Source organism: Sphaerodactylus townsendi, linkage group LG03, assembly GCF_021028975.2.
Source record: "Sphaerodactylus townsendi isolate TG3544 linkage group LG03, MPM_Stown_v2.3, whole genome shotgun sequence".
Lineage (NCBI taxonomy): Eukaryota > Metazoa > Chordata > Lepidosauria > Squamata > Sphaerodactylidae > Sphaerodactylus > Sphaerodactylus townsendi.
Window position 1 is genome coordinate 34,725,805 of NC_059427.1, and position 22,177 is coordinate 34,747,981.

Consider the following 22,177-nt stretch of genomic DNA (forward strand, 5'->3'; position numbering starts at 1 on the left):
GTGAGCACACACAGATCTGAAGGCTTGGGAGTGGATATTCATGTGGCAGAGATGAAAACACAATATGTTCCCAGGATAGGGGCCCACCACTATATCGCAGTACAGAGCAATACGTGTGCACTTGAAACAAAATTTGATGCCATCGTTTTGGTTGCTCTTACTGAATCTGTCCCATGAATTATGTAGTATTCAACACCATTATGCTACAAGAGGCGTGTCTAAAATATATTGTCTTTTCTAAATATGTGTTAGTTTATAGTTTTTGCTTCATGTATTGTGTTTGAGGGCATCCAGTTGTCCACACCAGGGTCGCCTGCTCCCTGTAGTTCCTCCCGAGTCACAATTTTGTCTGAATCGGGCACTACATAGGCTTTCAGGTCTGAAAATGCTGTTCAAATGAAACAACATTGTAGTTATTTTCAGCCATTAATTTATGTGGTACGTATGCACACCAAATGGCTACTGCCTGTATCAAGAATGTCACAAGCAGTATGGGCTCCTGTTACACACAGTTGTGCATACCCAAAAATGGTTAATGACACAGTTCAATCGAATTGATTTCTTCCATGTTTTACCTGCTTTTACAGATGGACGATGTAATTGATGACATAATCAGTTTGGAATCCAGTTATAATGAAGAAATCTTTGGTTTAATGGATCCCGCTCTACAAATGGCAAATACGGTACTTAGATTTACATTGAGATGTTAAGGGTGAGAAGGTCCCCCCCCCCGCCCCGTAGTTTTCCTGTTGACAGCCAGTGCAATCCAAAAGGCTGCCTGCGTTGCAGCACCTGGCTGCTGGTCTAATAATGTCACCACTAGAGAACCTACCATTATTCCACTGTGTCCCATACAGGTCACAAGGAACAGCAGCAGAGATGTGACCTACAGGACAGACAGAACCAATCACTGGCCAGCAGGCCCAGGGGCCGAGCCATGTGCATGTCACAACTGATGGGTGGGCAGGGTTTCTGCAGCATCCCTCCACCCCCTTAAAAGAACTGAGCCCTGGCTAACGGTAACTTGGCAAATTGACTGAGTTGGCAAGAACCCCCAGCATTCTCCCCCCAGCAGCAACCCCAAGCAAGTGCTTGGCCCATATGCAAAATCTGCAATCACAGGGGCTCATGGAATGACAAAGGGCATGCTGGAGTACCCCTCCTTGGCCATTCGCTCCAGCAGATGCTCAGGAGAGGGGGCTACTGGGGTAAATCAGGCCCACTAACAGATAGATCCTTCAATAGATTCTGGGCACGGTCATTCCAGGTGCTCTGCAGCTTATTAGATTTTCTGACAGGACTTTTGACCGAAGGGCTGGTGTGTGCGTGAGCGAGGTGTGCCAAGGTAAAAGGCAGCTATCAAACATCCCCCCCCCCCCCCCAACATGCTTTCCCGGTTCCCCGCTGTTGGGCCTCTGTCTCTCTGGAGGTGTTGCACAGAGCAATCTCTCTGTGCCCAGAGACCATCAGCATGAATCTGTTCTGCATTCTTTGTAACTTTTGTGTGCAGTCATAGAGCCCATTCAAGTCAATTGGCATTCCTGGCTCCTAGAATATCCAGTGGGCATTCCTGCATCTCCCAACAGGTAATCCTGTATGCATACCTGTCCCCAATGCCCCGTCTGTCATCCAGTGGTTCTGAATGCGTGGCAGATGCTGCCACAGACAGCTTAAGAGAAACAAATGATTGTATATGATTGTTGCATGTTTCTGGTCTAAAAGAATGTGATTGTCTCCTTGCCGTTGGTCTCTGTGTACTGAGAGGACCAATTTCTCTCTCCTCCCTCCTCTGGGCTCATATCCTTCTGAGAATCTATGCCCTTGGCCATTCTGGTACCCCAGACTTTTCTTGACCCGTTATTTTGGTAGCCTGAATATGAGATGTATGGGGAAAAATATATTTGGGCTGCTGAACAGAATGTGTTCCCCAGTGACTTCAGGAATAAAAGGGGTTGAGTACCACTTACGACTGCTGGGTCACACCAAGTTTTCGCACCTTCGCCAAATTGCAAGCCTAGTATCATTGCCTAGTGTTGCTATGGGGAGAGTAATTTCTTTTTCAAAATTCATTTTTTTACATGTCCCAATTGATTCCTCTTGTTCTATTTTTCTCTTTCAAAAAAAAGGAATCTCTTTGGTTTCTATTTGCAGTTCTGAGCCCTTTTTTAAAACCAAAGCCCTTACAGATTTTGTGATACTACACCCCTCAAGGCTGTGCTCTAGCGAAAGAACAGGAAGGTTTGGGTAGCCATTGCCTATTTCTGAGCATGTAAAGAGTAACGTTTTGAATTTTTGTAGAACCTTCCTGCCTGCTGTTCCTTTCTCCACATTTCTCTTTTGCTCCAAAACAGACTCCAAATTCGTAAAAAGAGGAAAAGGCAGGAATTCTGGGATTTCAGGGAGGAATTAGCTAATTAAGAGAACTTCTCTTAACAACATTATCCTTGGCATGGTGTCCTGTTGAGGAGATTGGCCCCATGCAAGAGCAGTAGAGAAAACAAGAGTATTGCTAAATATTGCAGAGTATTGCTAAGACTCCGTAATTTTTATCCCCTGGAGATATGCGGCCAAATGTCACACAAGTGATCTCCTTCCTTTTAAAAAAAAATCCAGATATAATTTCTTGCCGCATAAACATCAGTTAAATGACACTTGCTTTGCTTGGAAGAGCAATGGCTATCTCTCCATAAAAGACTTCTTTTCATGCTTTCTTAAAAATTACAGCAATGAGATCTAAGCCTTCTTACAGAGGTATATTTAAAAAAAAAAAATTCCAGCAAAGAAAAAAGTCAGCTTATGGCCTATAAATAGTTCTTCAGAGCAAACAACGATTCTGTTGTTCTGTTGCAAAGGTTTAGGTCCTGTTTGCTACAGTGATAGCTGTGCTCCAGTATTAAAGAATTTGCAGAGATTGGCAAGAGGCCGTTTCCAAGAGAAGCGTTAAATGCGATGCTGTAAATTTCTGCAGCGGACCTTTTCCTCCCTAGAAATGGTCACATGTGAAATGTGTTTGATCTCGTTTGACTATAGAGTAGCATGCAAAAACCAATTTCTTGCTTTGAGAGCATGTAAGATGCACTACCCTTTCTTAAAAATTAACAGAAAAAAACTCCAGTTTCCATAGCAAAATGTGCCATGTTGCTACGGCCCAAACCCTTATTTGAATTTAAGTCAACACAGATTGATCTTACGCATGGTTAACGCTAAGTGGTGTGTTTCAAGAAGGGTCTCTCCCCGTACTGATAGTTTTGTTTCAGATATTTTCAAAGATCACTGTGCACAAGCTAATTTATCCTTTACATGAAATGCATATCAGTCCTAAAAAAAAAAATTACATAGGAGTCTGACCTAGGCTCCAGATCAATAAATCCAACAATAACCATAAAGTATTAACTTTATTAGGACCAAATAGAAAAAGCAAACTTTTCAATCATGCAACTTTTTGTCGGACTAGAATCATAAGTGTCAAACTCGCGGCCCTCCAGATGTTATGGACTACAGTTCCCATCATCCCCTGCCAGCATGACGCTGGCAGGGGATGATGGGAACTGTAGTCCATAACATCTGGAAGGCCGCGAGTTTGACACCTGTGGACTAGATGAACTAATGTTTTAAAAGATAGTTATAAAAGGGGATAAGAGAGATTCATGGGAAGAAACCCATAGGATGGCTACTAGGGTTACAAGAGGAGACCTCTTCATGCCTACATCTCCGAATACCAGAGCCAGGAGGCCTTGTCTTCATTCAACATCCATATATACCTGGAGATTTTGGGTGAGGAGCAAGGGAAGGGCGGGTTTTGGGGAGGAGAGGGAACCTCAGCAGGATTCAATGCCATAGAGTTCATCTTCCAAAGCTGCCATTTTATCCAGGGGAACTGATTTCTGTTGTTTGGAGACCAACTGTAACAGCGGGAGATCTCTAGGCCCCACCTGGAGGTTGGCAACTCTAACTTCATATAGGACTTTCCCTCTATTCTGTGAAACACACCTTTCTGCCCTGTATGCTTTTGCAGTTTCTCTAGACATGCGGTTTACTGCAGAAGTCAGGGGAACAACAACTGATTACTTTGTGTCACTTTATTTAGTCCTAATTTTTTTGAATTTCATTTCCGGTTTTTTTTCCCCGTTACTCAACTTCCAACATGGCTACCTATAATATATATCCATGATTAATGTGTATTCTTTTACATAGAATAGCATTTGCAAATGCAGAGTGATATAAACACGATGGTGGTTGATGCTTCAGTTTCCTGTATCAACAGATCCTGGTTGGAATGTAGCAAATAATCCGTCTCCTCTTTCATTTTTTTTCAGCTGCCTGTTTCCGGTAACATAGTAGACCTCTATGGCAACCAGGGCATGCCTCCTCCAGGACTCAACATTAGCAATTCTTGTCCTGCTGACCTTCCTAACATAAAAAGGGAACTTACAGGTAAATAACCCTCTTGCTATTGTATTTTATGTTGATGTTGTACACATGTAGAGCCCTCGGGGATGTGAGTATATAAATTGAATAATAATAATAATAACAATATAACAGCAATACAACAACAACAACAACAACAACAACAACAACAACAACAACAACAACAACAATAATAATAATAATAATAATAATAATAATAATAATAATAATAATAATAATAATCCTACAATGACCCAAAGTGCCGTCTCTGCAAAGAGGGTGATGAAACCGTGGAGCACATCATCTGCTGTTGTAAGAAAATAGCCCAAACTGACTATCTCGAACGTCATAATAGGCTAGCAGCAATGGTGCACTGGAACCTTTGCAAAAAGTACGGCCTGCCTACTTTATTAGGGCCTACTTCCTAGGCCTCTGGGTGAGGCTCGAATTGTAATGAAGGCCAACAACCAGCTAAAGATCTGGCAGCTGTGAAATCTACAACAACAACAACAACAACAACAACAACAACAATAAACAACTAATAATAATAACTAATCCATTACATTACAACTTCCTAGGCCTCTGGGTGAGGCTCGAATTGTAATGAAGGCCAACAACCAGCTAAAGATCTGGCAGCTGTGAAATCTACAACAACAACAACAAATAAATAAACAAACAATAATAATAAAAATGAGAACAATTGTTTCAAGAATACTACATTTAGGAGCAAGGCTTAGAAACAGCCACACACGTTTTTCACCCATTGCATATTCACCCTGATATTTGTGCTTTCTTGGAGACTTGTGTTATGTACTGGCAGAATTCTGGCCTGCAGCTGCTTCAAAGATGAGGTGTCCACACTCTCTGTGTTAGGATATTTAATTTATATACTGCCCTCCCCTGGAGGGCTCAGGGCGGTGTACAACATAGTAGGAATAACAATAACATGATAATACAAAACCATAAGGCTACATATAAAGACAATATCAATTTCAGTGGATCCACAAATTAACAATTCAAGATCAAAATAATACTATCAGGTTAACAGCTCAGAGCAAGTTAAACAACTTATGATAACATCCCCAATATTAATATAGCATTTCATATAGTAAGGGTAGACTTCTGTAGAGTTCACCCTGTGAAGCTGCCACTTCCTCCAGGGCAATGGATCTTTGCCGACTGGAGATAAGTTATAATTCCATGAGATCTCTAGGGTCCACCTGGAAGTTGGCGATCCCAATGCACAGTGAGGCAGCAGTAATTCTCTACAATGTTACTCAGAGAAGTATATAACTTCTGAATAATTCCAGATGGACATATTTTTTTAAATCTGAAACAGCAAAATAAAACAGGAACCAGGTGGTACTGTATATACTCGTGTATAAGTCGACCCACATATAAGTCGAGGCACCTAATTTTACCACAAAAAAACTGGGAGAAAACGACATTGACTTCATATAAATTAAATTGGGAAATGCAGCAGCTACTGGTAAATTTCAAAAATAAAAATAGATACCAATAAAATTACATTAATTGAGGCATCAGTAGGTTAAATGTTTTTGAATATTTATTTCAAAGAAAAACAGTAAACTAGTTCTGTAAGTGGAAAAGAGGGTCAACTAAAACAATATGGTCTCAACAATAACTTTTAAAAGTACAAAAAACCTTAGCCTCAACCAGCAACCAAAGCTAAAACACAAGAGTTAAAATCCTTCAAAACTAGATTTTTGGTCAGGGGAGAGGAATGTTTTATGTTAGCAGTACCAACATTTCAGGAGTATCTTTAGGAGACCCTCCTGATGATACCACCCAGGTTTAGTAAAGTTTGGTTCAATGGGTCCAAAGTTATGGACCACCCTCAAACATGTAGCCCCACCTACTATTAGCTCCCATTGGAAGAACAATGGGGTATAGAACACCCAACACAGGGTCCATAACTTTAACCCCTTGAACCAAACTTTACCAAACTTGGGTGGGTATCATCAGGAGAGTCTCCTGAAAATCCCTGAGAAATTTTTAGGTGCAGCTAGCCCAGGGGTAGGGAACCTGCAGCTCTCAGATGTTCAGGAACTACAATTTCCCATCAGCCCTGCCAGCATGGCCAAATTGGCCATGCTGACGAGACTGATAATTGGTCCTGGAACATCTGAGAGCCTCAATGCTAGCCTAAAACTGGCGCCATTAGGCCAACAAAGTAAAACCTCTAAAATATTGTTTAAAATACACCTGACTTGCATATAAGTCGAGGGGGGCTTTTTTCAGCACAAAAAAATGTGCTGGAAAATTCGACTTATATGCGAGTATATACGGTACCTTAAAGGCTAGCAAAATATATCCTCACATAAGCTTTCATGAGCCAGAGTTTACGTCATCAGGTATATTGCACTGTTTTAGGGATACTGTGATCTTCACCATGAATGAGTTGGCTGAGTGAGTTTACCATGAACAAAGGTAGTGACTGTGAGTTTTAGGGAGCAATCTTGAGTACATCCACTCAAAAGTAAATATCCATTTATTTAGTGGAGCTTTTTTCCAAGGAAATGGTCTTAATGTTGCCATTTTACAGTGCAGTCCATGGGGAGGGTGACAGAGTTGGGGAAGGGCAACCAACATGAGTGTCCTGTACGCTGGCACAAAGGGTGAATATGGTGGCAGGAGGGGCACAAATGCAGGCCTTGAGGTGCCGTATAGCTCCACAGCACCCACAAATGAAAGCTGCCACTGTGCCAACACTCCTCTGCCACAAGAGCCTGTGCTGGCATTGGTGGGAGCATTTTAGGGTGTTCCCAGGGATGAAGCCAACTTTTGGTCTGGTAATGCTCCCTGTGCGGGTGGGGGGGGGGGGCTGCATAGGGTAGTTTCATGGTGGCCAGGGATTTCTGTTGTTTTTCATTCTTCCTGCACTGTCTGAAACCCTTTTGGAAGTAAACATACACAATTCTTTTAAAATACATAAAAGTATTTCCTTGGTACAGATTCTCTAATCTTGAATAATCTTCACCTTGAATTTTAAAGGTATAGCAGCAATACTTGTAAATCATATGAATATGGAAAAAAAAACTTCTCAGGGTTTCTTCAGCTTGACCCGATTACTTTGGGCATGAGAGCAAGCTGCTGTATGCGGTCCCAAAGCAATACTCTTTAAAACACACTATTGAGCTTCTTCTTAGCAAGTAATTGGGCCAAGCTGAAGAAACCCTGAGGTCAAACTGCACTGAAGTTTGGTCAGCCCAAGAAAAGTCTTTTTGTATTCATATGGCTTACAAGCATTGTTGCTGTACCTTTAAAATTCAAGTATTCTGAAGAGAGACTGTGGTCACCTATATTTATGTAGTAGTAGATTGCTGTTTGTATTTTTGAGCTATATACAACTCTTGAGCTGTATACTTTTTGTGATAGTTATTCAAGATTAGACAATCTGTACTGTGGGAATACTTTTATACTGTGAAAAACATGTTGGTTGGTCTCTAAGGTGCTACTACACTGGAATCTAGCCATTTGCAGTTTTCCATTCTTGGGGAAGGTGACCTCTTGGAAGCTTGTTAGAAGATAGATTTCCCAGATAGCGTAGAAACCACCTTTTGTGTATCACATGGCTTGTTTCAAGCCAGCATATTGTTGAGTGAATAAGATATTGTTATCATTTGGGAAGTCAGGCTACTGTTCTTTCTGGCATGCTGATCTTCTTTTCAAACATGTAGTCCTTCTTTTGCATTCAGGAGTGCTAGGGCATTAAGAATTTTTATGAATGTTGAAAATGACCTTTAAAGAAAACCATTCCTGGTAACAGGGACAATGCTAGTTTTAAGATAATTGTCATTAACTTTTTGTTTAGGCTCCAAATCTCATGATTTGGGTGAAATACTAGGTTAAAGCATCCTCCCGCCCTGCCCCTCACAACCCTGCAAGCTTCTCCACAGCACGTATCAACTGATATTTAGGAGCTACTTTTCATCAATAGTGCATGTTGAAATTCCATGAACCAGAGATTGTGAAAGCTTTTGGTTTGCTGATATTTATTGTCTTTCTTACACTTCCACCATTCTAACTACTTTATTAACATGCTCAGCATGTGTATTTCCCACAGAGTCTGAGGCAAGAGCACTGGCCAAAGAGAGACAAAAGAAAGATAACCACAATTTGAGTAAGTTTCTTGTTTCTGCTTCTGATTATATTTAACTGAGATTTGACAACAGTCTGACGTTTGACATGGTAGGCACAGTTTTACCTCACAATCTTCCTTGAAATCAGTGAACTTATGCCAGAAGGTGGTGAATGGGTAAAAACTGAATCACCAAACACCCCCCTTCAAAAAAAATGATTTGACTTTATCGGCTGAGCATTCAGTTGACGTTCTCTCTCAGCCCTACCAGCAGTTCCCAAGTCAATGTGGACTTGGGAAATGGCAAGGAAGGGCAGAAGTTCTCTCCGCTACTACTTCTCAAGCCCATGTGGACATAAGAAGCAACAGTGAGGAGAATGGAAATGTTTCAGGTTTGCCTTTTTAAAGCCAAAAAAAATTTGGTAAAAGCCAAATAAAGCTGAAAGGTAACAGCTTTATTCGACTTGACTGAAAATTTCCGGGCTTTAAACACCCAAACCTGAAATTTATCAAGCACAATTGTTTGTGCTCTGCCCTAGAAGGAATAGCTGCAGTCTCCTGTTTCTGTTCAGCAGTGCTTGAGAAAGTGAAGATGCATTGGTTTGTATTCCAAGTAGGTTTTGGTCAACAAAGGTTTTAGGCCGGGTATGTTCAAATGCAAGTGTCCAAAACTGGACATTACACTGCCCTTTAAAAAAAAAAGTGTAGGATACTTTTTGAAGAATTGCTGGGTAACCTGTTCATTCCCATGTATCACGCTCTCTCTTTTTCATTTACATCTAACGTTTCTTGACTGAAATTTTGTTCCTTTCTTGTTGTTATAGGACTCCGAAAGAGTGATAGGATTAGCCTCACACAAAATGAACCCAGGCCACATTTAGTACATGTCAAGAAAATTAGGGCATTTTCCCCACACTCCGAAAGATGTGCCAAAACAGAATTCGGTGAAGTTATTTTTTGAATAAGCTACATTTAACAATTTGGATCCTTAGAAAGGGGTTGAGGTTTAGCAAATGTAGGGCATCTTGACAAAACACACTCCAGATCCTGTCTAGTTGGTGTTACGGATTAAAAACTAGTCATAACAAGCATTTTTGTTAATTCATCTGTAAGGTCTGAAGAATGTCTTTTAGTACCCTTCCTATTATTGGTACCCTTCCTATTCCTTTGAATTAATAGACAAAACTTCCAGCTAGCTTCCTTTGGAGAGAGCCACTTGCAAATTGATGGTGTGGTTCCACTTTCTGATTTTTTATGTCATAAAGAAAAGTTGCAATTTACAGACACAACAGAAACCCAGTTCCCCGCACTCCCTTGTTTGTTTTCTGCCTATGGCTCTGCCAGACATTGTGGGTTTTGTGGTCAAGCAAGCATGCCTCAGCTATGGAATTTTTTTAAAATAGTCATAGTGGGACTTCTGTATTTGCAAGAACTTTGTGCCATGTATGTTTCCTGACTTCTAATTTGTATCAATTTCTTAAAAGTTGAACGAAGAAGGCGATTCAATATTAACGATCGTATAAAAGAACTGGGCACTTTGATACCCAAATCAAATGATCCGTAAGTACGATCACATCAAATAATGAATTGTTATTTGTGAGTAAATTTCTCTGTGAAATGAGTCAATAATGAGCTTATGCTTTGGGCTATTCTTGTAGTGTAAGATGTAAAGTTTAAGCCTATTATATTGCTAGGGCTTCAACTACTTTTTTTCCATAGCAAAATATTTGGTCCCATTTTACAACATAGTGAATGAATTCTACTGCACATCTCAAGAGAGGCAGCATATAAATGTTCTGAATAAAGAAGTAAATAGTGTTGGATTCTACAGAGGTTCTTCTGGCAAAGGGATGAGGCATAATTATTGCTGATACCTTCAGTTTTGTTCCTGGGATCCTCCTATTTTCAGGAGTGGTCTTTGAGAGAATGCAAGAAAGAATTACTCCATTCCATCAGCAGAAATGTTCTTTGGGATCTAAGACCTACACTTGTATTTCTCATGAGTTCAGGGAAAGAACAAAGAGAAGATCCATAATATTGCTGCCTTTTAATTTTTTTTAAAAAAGATAGCATAGCATGATGATAGATTAGTATGTTGACAGAGGTAGAGAATTTACATCACTGGAATACAGAGTGTTGTTGTGGGAGATATAATAATATTGCCGAAAATGGTATCTTATGTTGAGTTCTTCACTGTCACATGTAATACCACTTGCCCTGCATTATACCATCACGATATTGAGTAAATCTTTGCATCCAGTCTGTCAGTGACTAAGGAAGTGGGTGGAGTGCATAATGTCATGAAGTTATGACATGGGGTATTCACTATGGAGAGGGTGAGGAACAGCAAGAGAAAGAACTCTCATTACAAACCCAGCCCTGAATAATTGATAACAAACTGTATCACAATCACCCCTTTTGTGATTTGTGTTCCTGAACTTACACTGGGGGAGTGGGACCTAAAACACTTGATCACTGCCAAAAGAAACTGACCTTCCACTTAAATGTGGTACCCATCTCCCCTCTTAATATATCAGTTGTGAATGTGTTGTGCTCTGGTTGTTGTGGGTTTTCCGGGCTGTGTGTGACAGACTTCCCTCTGTGATACACCTCTGAAGATGCCAGCCACAGATGCAGGCAAAACATTAGAAACAAGATCTACCGGACCACGGCCACACAGCCCGGAAAACCTGCCACAACCAGTTGAATCTGGCTGTGAAAACCTTCGACAGTGTTGTGCTCTGTTTTCTGCTGTTTTAATGCCGATTAGTTTAAATTGGCAAAAATTACAACCAGTATTTTAGCATAATGGTAAAGCTGGGCAGGTTTGTACAACAAACTAGAATATTTAAGTGAGATCCCTCCCTTTTCTAGAATCAGTGAGTAGATAGCTTTGGGGGTTACGGAAGCTTTCAGGGGCTAGTTTCTTGAAAGGGTCAGAGGAAGCTGGGCATTGCTTAACAGAATTCAAGGGTTTGGTATCTTTCTTTATTTAGACATGGTGCCACAGGTGACAAGAATCTCAATTTTCTTTTTAAAGCTACCAACAAATAACTTAACCAGCTGCTCCCCCTAGTGTAATTAAGTTATTCTGTTTTTATTTTATCAAGAAAAAAATGGCATTTGTATTTAGTTGCTGTATCATAGTTGCTGTATCCCTCCCCCAGTATTTATTTATTTATTGAAAACATGTTTGATGACTTGCAGGGACATGCGCTGGAATAAGGGAACCATTTTAAAAGCTTCTGTGGACTATATCCGTAAGCTCCAAAGAGAACAGCAGCGTACAAAAGAATTAGAAAACAGACAAAAGAAACTGGAACATGCCAATCGGCACCTTTTGCTCAGAATACAGGTTTGTTGATTGAATGTTTGTATTATGTGGTGTTTTCTATAGAAAAGTAATCTGTCTAGAAAACTGTTGGGTGATCATGATAATTCTGTAGCTCTCTTAACCCACAGTAGTGAAATGTTTCTACATATGTAGAAACTGAGGCTGATGTGCAAGGGGACATTTGTAGTAATGGTGAGAGCTTACTTCAACTTGATCTGGAATTGATCTGGATTCATACCAAAATGCTCAGGAAGTAAGCCTCTTTTCCTCAAAGTTCTGAATTGACTTGGATTAGAAAAAAGATTCTGCAAGTATATCAAATACATTATACATTTAAATCAGATTATAATCTTAGACCCGGACCAAAAGCATACTTCAGATAGAGCTAAGTAAATGGCTCGAAGGAGTTGACTTTTAAAGGCCTAAAGAATGGTGCACAAACTTGGGAATATTCCAGAATCTTGTGAGGTCAAAGAAGCTGTGCAGCCCTGGAACTTGTCAGACCTAATTCCACGATGCTGCAAAGTTTGTTGTTGTCTTTGCTTCTTGACACCTGCTGCATATGTTAAGCAGGAAAAAAAAATCCTTTCCAAGTCTATGTTAAGTGCATGTTAATCCTTGGGAATATTTGCTTATTTCTGTCTGAGCTATGCTTTATGTACAGGATTTCAGATTTCAATAGAGTGCATTGTGCATTCCACACCGGACAAAAATCTTCAAGGGGATAATGTTCCATTCATGGAGTTTGATGTTACCAACTGTTCCTCTTTATCTAGTCCAATTTCCTGCTTCATTGCAGTTCCCATTCCATCTGACTTTTGCTTTGGGTCCCACAATCCCAAGAATTGCCCTTTTGGTAATTTAAATGGACTGGCAGGATCTAGCTCGCTATAAGTCTGAGTATCGTGAGCTGAACTGTGGATTTCACCAGCATCAGTGATCTAGAACATCGTCTATGTCTGTGGTGGCGAACCTTTGGCATTCCAGATGTTATGGACTACAATTCCCATCAGCCCCTGCCAATTGGCCATGCTGGCAGGGGCTGATGGGAATTGTAGTCCATAACATCTGGAGTGCCAAAGGTTCGCCACCACTGGTCTATGTTATCCAAACTGGGCAGTTTAGGAGGTGACACATAACATCCCAAGGTGGGGTGATGATAAAGATCCTGGTGTGGTATGATGTCCCCTTAATGGATCATCCTGAGTGGCTTGGATATTGGGCTGCTTTGATCAGTGATTGAACTGAAGGTGGCACTTAAGGGCAGATCTGGATCTACATGTTTGGGGAGGCGGGGCGGTAAAAGTACAAAATGATGTCCCCCATATATTACGAACATGTTTTACTTTATAAATACATATAAAATCAGTGAATATAATATCTTAAACTATATAATGGAGTAAGGATTTGGAATGTCCGACAACTGTCCTACACACCCATTGGTTCAGTTTCGGACGTCCCCGTCCCCCCACTCTTGTGCACTCCCCCTCCCAAAGCAAATGCATGTATGCCATATACATTCCTTCACAAAAAGTGCAGTAATGTGCTGTTCAGTGTATTCAGACCTTGCCTTGCCAATCCTCAGGTGGGGCCTGGAGATCACTTTGCCATTTAGATACAATTAATCTCCCATTCTGAGCCATTTATATACATTTAATCTCCTATTCCGGGCCCATAAAATGAATTTTTGTGTACATAGCATATGGATTTCTCCACAAACAACTTTTAAAGGTGCTGTTATGTGTATTCAGAACTTGCCTTGCCAACCTCCAGGTAAGGCCCGGAGATCTGGAATTTTTTTTTTAAAGAATTTTATTAAGTTTAAATAATTACATAATGTATAAACATGTTACAATGGAAACAATAAAAAACGAAAGAAAAAAAGAATAAAAATCTTATTATTACATCTTTCCTCTAATCCAACACAGTTCCTATCTAAGTTTACACAAAATAATCCTTATCTCGTTGAACATCATGAGATCTGGAATTATAATTGATTTCCAGACCACAGAAAACAGATCTCCTGGGAAAATGACTCCTTTGGAGGGTGAACTCTACAGCTTTACAGCGGGCTGACAACTTCCTCTCTCCTCAAACCCTGCTGTGGCTTGCCTCTTTCCCTAAATATCTGGGAGTTACATAAGGAAAGTTATACATGTTAACAAATGTGAGGGGTTGTCCCAAAGTGAGGAGTTATTAAATTTCTAGAGTGGTCACTTCCCCCCCCCCCTTTTTCTTGGTTTTTTTTTTTTGTACATTTCTCATTTTATGTGTGTTTTTGTAACAGGAACTTGAGATGCAGGCTCGAGCCCACGGACTTTCCATTGTTCCGTCAACAGGCCTTTGCTCACCAGAGATGGTAAACAGGATTATCAAACAAGAGCCAGTCCTTGACAACTGCAGCCAAGAGATTTTGCAACGTCACCGCAACCTGTCTTGCACCACGACTCTCGACCTTACTGACGGCACCATCAGTTTCAACGATAGCCTGGCCAATGCCATGGAGACGGCTGCCGGCACTTACACCGTCCCTACAAAAGTGGGATCCAAACTGGAAGACATCCTGATAGACGATACCCTCTCTCCTGTTGAAGTTTCTGACCCACTTCTCTCATCATTATCTCCCGGGGCTTCAAAAGGAAGTAGCCGAAGGAGCAGTGTGAGCATGGAGGACAATGATCATGCTTGTTAGTGGATCCAGTCCCACTGCTTGATCAGTACATTAAGTAATTTGATCTGTTTTCTTAATAACTTCCTTTCAGTATAAATTTCAGATAGCCCAGTGTATGTGACTTTTGTAACGTTTGAGAGACTTGTACATTATTCTATTTTAAAAAAATACCAATGCTTCCAAAATAGTGTTCTGTACCTATGAACCAGACTCTCCAAGAACACTAAAATGAGTCGTGTCTACTTGAAAGCAATAGTGAGATACAAATCCACAAGTCCGTGATCCACTAAAGATGACGCTTCGTTACATCTGTAATGAAACCTGTTGACCTGGAAATGAAATGTAGAAGAATGTAAAGAAACCAAAAAAAGAAAGAATTAGCTTTGTAAACTATTTTTGCGTTTATTTAATAGTGCCTCTGTTTAAATATTCAGTACCTGCTAACCCAATGAAATGTATCCCAAAGCATTAAAGAGAATACCTATATATCTAAATCGATATAGATATATAGATATATTCATATTATTAAAATCTTCACTTGTATAGATAATTAACTCATAATGACCTTAATTAAGGCACAAGCTGGAAATGACCACAAAACCCAGTAATAGATTAAACTATAAGTTCATAAGCAGGAAGTACTATCCAATGTGGAGGTTTCCTTCTAAATCGTGGCTTAATTTTTTTTAAAAGTCACTTAATTATGACAAGAAATCTTAGATTTATGAATTCTCAATTCAAGACTCTTAAGAAAAGTCAGCATTTTCCTTCAACTGAGCATAACAATTGTTTTTTTTAAAAAAATTCGTTGTACAGTTATCTGATTTGCATGAATTTTTCAGTTATTTTATTTTTCATTAAGAATACATTTGTATTTTATTTGTAACAAGACACTGTACTTATAACTTTTTTTGACATTTTAAACCCCCCACTTGTGGGTGGCTGTTTTTTTTGGGGGGGGGGACGCATTAATTTGTACACACTTCAGAGTAAGATTTTTGTGTAGGTTCTTGTCTTTTCAAGAGTGGCATTGTGATGATTTTGTATATTACTGCCTCACATCGAGGAAATGTTTTGACACAGACAGATCTTTAAAGCAATAGTACAAAGTTAGTCTAATTAACAAACGGAGCTTTGTGTAAAACTCAGCAGGGAAAAAAGAATCCCTGAATTGTATGTATTTATTTTTTAGCAGTACAGGACAAATAGTAATATGCTTGGAACAACTATTACTATCACCTCCTTACTGAGTGGTGGGATTCAGCAGGTTCGCACCGTTTCGGCAGAACCGGTTGTTAAAACGCCTCTTGTAAACAACCGCTTGTTAAATTATTTAAATCCTGCCACCAGAACCGGTTGTTAAATTATTTGAATCCCACCACTGTCCTTACTGCTCCTGTCAGACTGTTTTCAGCATCGAGGTTGAAAGAAAAATTGACTGTATTTGCAGGTAACTGTTACTTGATCCCAACTTTGTGAAGGTTTTAACTTGCAGCAGTGTTGTCGTGAGAGCATGTTGTGTACATTATCTTCTCCAACATAGTCCTATGCAATAACAGTAGTGCTACTTGTATTATTATTCTTATGCCTAAGTATTTTATACAGTGGCTTATGGTCTTGCCAGTTCAGGAAGGGATTGGCGTCCTACATAGCTGCCGCCAGCCGTTCCGGATGCAAATGACAGGGGAAGCATATCTTGTTCAGAATGAAGTGCCTTAACTATTGCCGCCTCTTCATAAATTAGCACTGACTGAAGTATAAGGCTGGGGGCGAGGGGAGAGGAGGAGGTGGCTGTAGCAGTGGGAGGCGGCTTAGTGTTTGTGTCGTAAAGGAAGCGCCTCTGAATGTCCTCTCTACCCCTGTGTTCTTGAAGTGAAGTCTTTGACTCTCTTTCTGTGCCAGTTATGCCCGGGTGCTCAGAAAACCTGGGCAACGGGCAGCTGCATGCCAGTGGGACATGATGACCAGGACTGGACGAAACAGTAAAGTCTCAAAGATGTAAAGTTTAATTTTTATGAAATAGCCTTGACGTCACAAAAAAGGTCTCATTGTGCACTTTTTTTTCTCATTGCTAACCACTGATAGTGCCGCCAGTTTCCACTTTTCCTGAAGAGGGAGGATTACATGAGTGTTTGAAAGCGCCTTAAACTAAATCAGACTTTTGGTCCGTCAAAGTCACTTCATGTTTCCAAGTCAGTATTGTTTACTCATGACAGACAGCTGTCCTCTGGGATCTTTTACATCACAGATTACCTGATCCTTTTCATTGAAGGTGTTTGTGATGGCATTTGAGACCCGCCGCTCTACCACTGAGCCCCTCTCTTCTTTAAGGAAGTGGTAAATTTACGGCAACCCCATCAAGCTCTCAAGACAAGAGACAAACAGTGGTGGCTTGCTATTGCCTGCTATGGGGACTTCCTTGGTGGCCTCTCGTCCCTGGCTAGCTTTTGAGATAGGATGAGATCAGACTAGTCTGCGCCATCCAGGTCAGAGCTCTCCTAAGGCAGGAATTCCTAAACAATTGGCAGATAATTTCTTCATCCAATATCGTAATGTTTGTTGTCAGAACTTCAGCATAGACACAGCCCGAATTCTGAGGCAAAAACGAGTCTCGGGAGGTAGTTTAGCCAGGAGAAACTCCTTTGTGATGTTCAGTTCTGCAGCATTTTGCATACTAGTTTGAACTCAATAAAACTGATGTCTTGCTTGAGAGTATACCTCTGCTGCAGCACTGAGCCCTACGCAACACACATGCTTAAGTGACCCACTGATGGTTCACACCTAAACAGAATCGCGCCCCTTCTAAGTCTGTCCTAGTCAAGGGGCTTAGAATGGTGATCTGTTTAAGGTTGCCCAGGATTTAGATTTCTTTTAGATGATATATTTGGCTCCTATCAGCTGGGATTGAATGGTTTAGCTTCTTTGACACACCATGCTACCATCCATTGCACTTTGCGGGGAGGGAGGTTCCATGTTTTTGGTTGGGGTTTCTTTGTACCAGAAGCCACACATTTTACTTGTAGCGTTTGCATGTTGCCTTCACACCATATAAGAGCGGGGAACTGTAGGTTTTGGATGAAGGTATTTATTATTTGTAGTTGACACCAAGAAGTCATGGAACTGGTAGACCTTACTGGACAACACATTTACATGGGAGAGGCATCAGAAACATTCAGAACCAAGAAAATGTGGTTGCTCCAACACATCTTCAGACTACAAAGAATGCACAATACTCCAGAATGTTAAAAATATGGGGAGAGTCAAGAGATAGCAGACCAGGGGCAGGGAGTACCCAGCAGTTTTTACCTTTGCCAAAACCATGCAAGATATGTTAGTGCCATAAACTTCGTCCTTAATACTTGGAAATAGATAGTTAGATATATACAAAGCAATATTAACTCTGATGCCTATAAAGCCTTTATGAAAGTATACAAGGGGGGGAAAAAGCAAAGCACAATATAATGCACTTACCATATTTTGGGGTGTGAAATGCACTGGCAAAAAAAACCCAAAAATGGATGGTATCAAAGGCCTCTGTATCTTGGGGACAATGAATGAATTACTGCCTCCTGTTCTGGATGCTTAGTACCATGTTGTTGTTGATCTTTCACCTGCTGACGGCCACAGCAATAATTTGTGTCTGGTCCATAGCACTGTAAACGATGGATCGATATTATTGTAAACCACTTAAATAATTTGGACTGTTCCTAATAGATGGATTAAAGCTTTTGTTTCTTTTTTTTTTCACACGCTGACTCCCTGACTTGTATGTGGTGGGAAAAGAGAAGTCACTTTTTTTGCTGCCCTGCCTTCAGTGCCAGCGGCATGTTAAATCTTTCCTCTTGTGAGTTTCAATGAGAAATCAGTTTGAAGGAGGAGGGGTGTAAGTTGAATCTGCATAATGTCTTTGGTGGGGTATGGAGGAAAATTTCTGCCAATGGGAAGGCAGCAGTTTTCACCCGTTTCCCCCCTACTGCTGAAGAACTCAAACTTAGGCCCCATATTGTTCTTGTGGGTCTCTGGATCCTCAAAGTAACATTTCAGTGGACATTTAGCAATAAGGGGGATTTGTGGAGGTCACATTCTGCTGATGGAAATGTAGCCCCCCCCCGTGTTTGACTTTATTAATGCTGGCGGCTCAGTACATTTTCCAGGGGGTCCTGAGGAACTGCACCTTACATGCTTCAAGAGTGTCTGAGGCACCAGATTAGGTGGCCCATTGACTTGGCTTGACCAGCAAGCCCCACCCTAAATGTCTGCAGTACAGCAAGTAAAGAGAGGGCAAGGGGATGGGAAGAAGAAGAAGAAGAGTTTGGATTTATATCCCCCTTTTCTCTCCTGCAGGAGACTCAAAGGGGCTTACAATCTCCTTGCCCTTCCCCCCTCACAATAAACACCCTGTGAGGTAGGTGGGGCTGAGAGAGCTCCGAGAAGCTGTGACTAGCCCAAGGTCACCCAGTTGGCATGTGTGGGAGTGTACAGGCTAATCTGAATTCCCCAGATAAGCTTCCACAGCTCAGGCGGCAGAGCGGAGAACCAAACCCGGTTCCTCCAGATTAGATACACGAGCTCTTAACCTCCTACGCCACTGCTGCTCCATGGAGATCATGAGAACAAGGGTGAAGAAGATGAGTTTGGATTTATACTCTGCTTTCCTCAACCCTAAAAAGTCTCAAAGCAGCTTACAGACTCCTTCCCTTCCTCCCCCCCACAACAGACACCTTGTGAAGTAGGTGGGACTGAGAGGATTCTGAGAGAACTGTGGCTGGCTCAAGGGCATCCAGCAGGCTTCATGTGGAGGAGTGGGGAAACAAACCTGGTTCTCCAGATCGGAGTCTGCTGCTCTTAAACCACCATACCAGTGAACCTAAAAAACCTCATAAGCTAACTATAAGTCCCTACAAATGAATGATTTAAGAACAATGTTTGGCTTGGCTGTTGTGGGTTTCCCAGGCTGTGTGGCCGTGGTCCGGTAGTTTTTTCTCCTGCTGTTTTGCCTGCACCTATAGCTGGGATCTACAGAGGTGTGTCACGGTGAGCTGTATTTCTCTTGCTGTGACAAACCTCTGAAGATGCCATCCACAGGTTGAGGCAAAATGTTAGAAACAAAAACTACCAGATCACGGTCACATAGCCTGGAAACCTACAGCAGCCAATTGATTGTGGCCTTGAAAGCCTTCAACAATACAATATTTGGCTTCTAACTAAATGCAACTCTTTAGCCATCCTAACCTTACAAATCTCCAGTTCACCAACATTTACAGTGCAATCCTAAGCAATCTTCTAAATCTGTTGAACTCAGTGAGTGAAGAAGAAGGAGGAGGAGGAGTTTGGATTTATATCCCCCTTTTCTCTCCTGTAGGAGACTCAAAGGGGTTTACAATCTCCTTGCCCTTCCCCCCTCACAACAAACACCCTATGAGGTAGGTGGGGCTGAGAGAGCTCCAAGAAGCTGTGACTAGCCCAAGGTCACCCTTGGGAGTGTGGGAGTGTACAGGCTAATCTGGATTCCCCAGATAAGCCTTCACAGCTCAGGTGGCAGAGCTGGGAATCAAACCTGGTTCCTCCAGATTAGATACATGAGCTCTTAACCTCCTACGCCACTGCTGCTCCTAAAGTTTAGGCTATAATTCTGCTTCAGGTGGCACTCTGAGTCCTAGAAGGTTCCAGGGGAAGGAGTCTTTTTAACATGACCCTTAACATACTGCAACAACTCTCACAGCCTGGTAGTTGGAAGCTGTTTTTCTGCTGCTACTTTAAAGTGCTGCATCTACCACAATTGTGGCATAAGCCAGGTGCACAGACCTCTCCCTCTTTCCTTGTTCTCTCAAGCTGCAAGTTTCACTCCACCATTACCTTGAAAACCAGCTGCCTTGGCATATTTGATACCCTTCAGTTAAGAAATGCAGCCGTCCTAAACTCTGTGTTAGCTACTCTTGATGCGGTTTTCCATTGTCATTGGGCTGCCAAAAGCTCTGCACAGGTGTGTCAAGACAACTAGATGTGTCAAGACAACTAGAGACTGCACTGCAGGTCTACAAAATGTTCCTTGGACTTACCACTGACTGTACAGAAAAGGTATTCAGCCTTTCTAGACATCCAAGTCTCCTGTGTTTGAGACATCGATTATATTTGACATAGGTTCATTAATGCCACCTTGTGGGCCTGAGCTAGAATTACAGTTGCTTAATTTAGAACGGATGTGTGTATATAAGGTCATCAGAATAGGTGCTGAGGGGATGAGCGATTCCTTATTGTCCCAGGTGGTCACCTTAATAACTTTGCTGTGATCCTGGGGAATTTGTGCTTCACTACCATCAATCAAGAAGGTGTAGTTCAGGTAAAAGCAACTGTGAGCTGCAAAGACCTGGATCCCCAGCACCAGCTGCTGCTGTACATCTACCTAAATTTGCTCAAGGTGATCTGATCTGCTTGTTGCCTGATATGTAATCAAGGGGGTTTGAGCCAGGTAACTTTGCCTGGTGATCGTGCTCATATCAAATTTCACATCATGCCTAGGTTTTACATCCCACCTAGCAAGACATTCACAGCACAATCCTAAGAACCCTCATTGAACAGACCTGAGCAGTGTATTGTCGAAGGCTTTCACGGCCGGAATCACTTGGGTGCTGTGTGGTTTCCGGGCTGTATGGCTGTGTTCCAGCAGCATTCTCTCCTGACGTTTCGCCTGCATCTGTGGCTGGCATCTTCAGAGGATCCTCTGAAGATGCCAGCCACAGATGCAGGCGAAACGTCAGGAGAGAATGCTGCTAGAACACGGCCATACAGCCCGGAAACCACACAGCACCCAAGACCTGAGTAGGATTCACAGTAAACCAACATAGGATTGCTCTGTAAGTTGTGTTTCTTCATATAAAATCTCCTAGAAATCATGGTGTTCAGAAGCGATCTTTGAGTGTTCACACACGATGCTCACAATTGATGTCCCGATTATGATTTCAGCTGCGGAAATTCAAGCCTCATTAGGTTAAATTTGAAGTATTGGTTTGAACAAACGAACGAGTCCCAGGGCTCCATGTTATGAGTCTTTTGATTTTCCCCAAAAAGCGCACTGCCCAACTATGACTAGTTTGAGGCAACTTACAATAGACTAGCCTTCAAAGCACAGCAACAGATGAAAAATGGCTCATGAACCAGAAAGCAGTAAAGAAGTGCAGCAAATTGCCTAATCAACATGTCCCAGTTCTGTTCCATTTGAAAAAATAGGTGCCATACATGTTCTCTGGAATTACAGGATGCAGAGGGCGGTCCACGCCTCCTCTGAAAGGGTTGGGGTGGTCACAGTGAAGGAACAAACTGTCCTTGAAGTCAACCACATGTTTTGAACTAACAAAAAACACCGGGAGAGACTAATTACTAGCTGAACTAAACAGAGAAGAGGATGTCTATGCTGACATTAATATTAATGGAGGCAAGAATGGGAAGATAAGGATGGATGGCCCCTCATCAATATATAAGGCTCAGGATACTCAAACACATGCTGGTTCAGCTCACCTCCTGTTTGCCAGTTATGAATGGGGAACAGATGCTTTGACCATCAGTCCATTTGTGCCTGTCAAGCACTGCATCTCACTGTTTTCCTTCCTAACCGTACTGTACAACGCAACTGGCTTTTTGGGCATATACATACACACATAGTCAA

The 22,177-nt window shown here is 41.5% G+C and overlaps 1 protein-coding gene across 8 annotated transcripts in view; it reads left to right on the top strand.

Moving 5' to 3' along the window:
• Window positions 1-18,261, top strand: part of MITF (melanocyte inducing transcription factor) — a 182,796-nt gene extending 164,535 nt beyond the window's left edge. For 5 of the 8 annotated variants that reach the window (XM_048489782.1, XM_048489784.1, XM_048489787.1 and 2 more), the window contains 6 exons: window positions 588-683; window positions 4,317-4,434; window positions 8,477-8,551; window positions 9,994-10,069; window positions 11,717-11,864; window positions 14,131-18,261. In XM_048489782.1, the coding sequence (XP_048345739.1) occupies window positions 588-683; window positions 4,317-4,434; window positions 8,477-8,551; window positions 9,994-10,069; window positions 11,717-11,864; window positions 14,131-14,535 (918 nt within the window). In that variant the 3' untranslated portion in view covers window positions 14,536-18,261. The remainder of the gene's footprint in view (window positions 1-587; window positions 684-4,316; window positions 4,435-8,476; window positions 8,552-9,993; window positions 10,070-11,716; window positions 11,865-14,130) is intronic. The other 3 variants (XM_048489785.1, XM_048489789.1, XM_048489790.1) reach the window with 2 other exon arrangements.
• The last annotated feature ends 3,916 nt before the right edge of the window (window positions 18,262-22,177 follow it).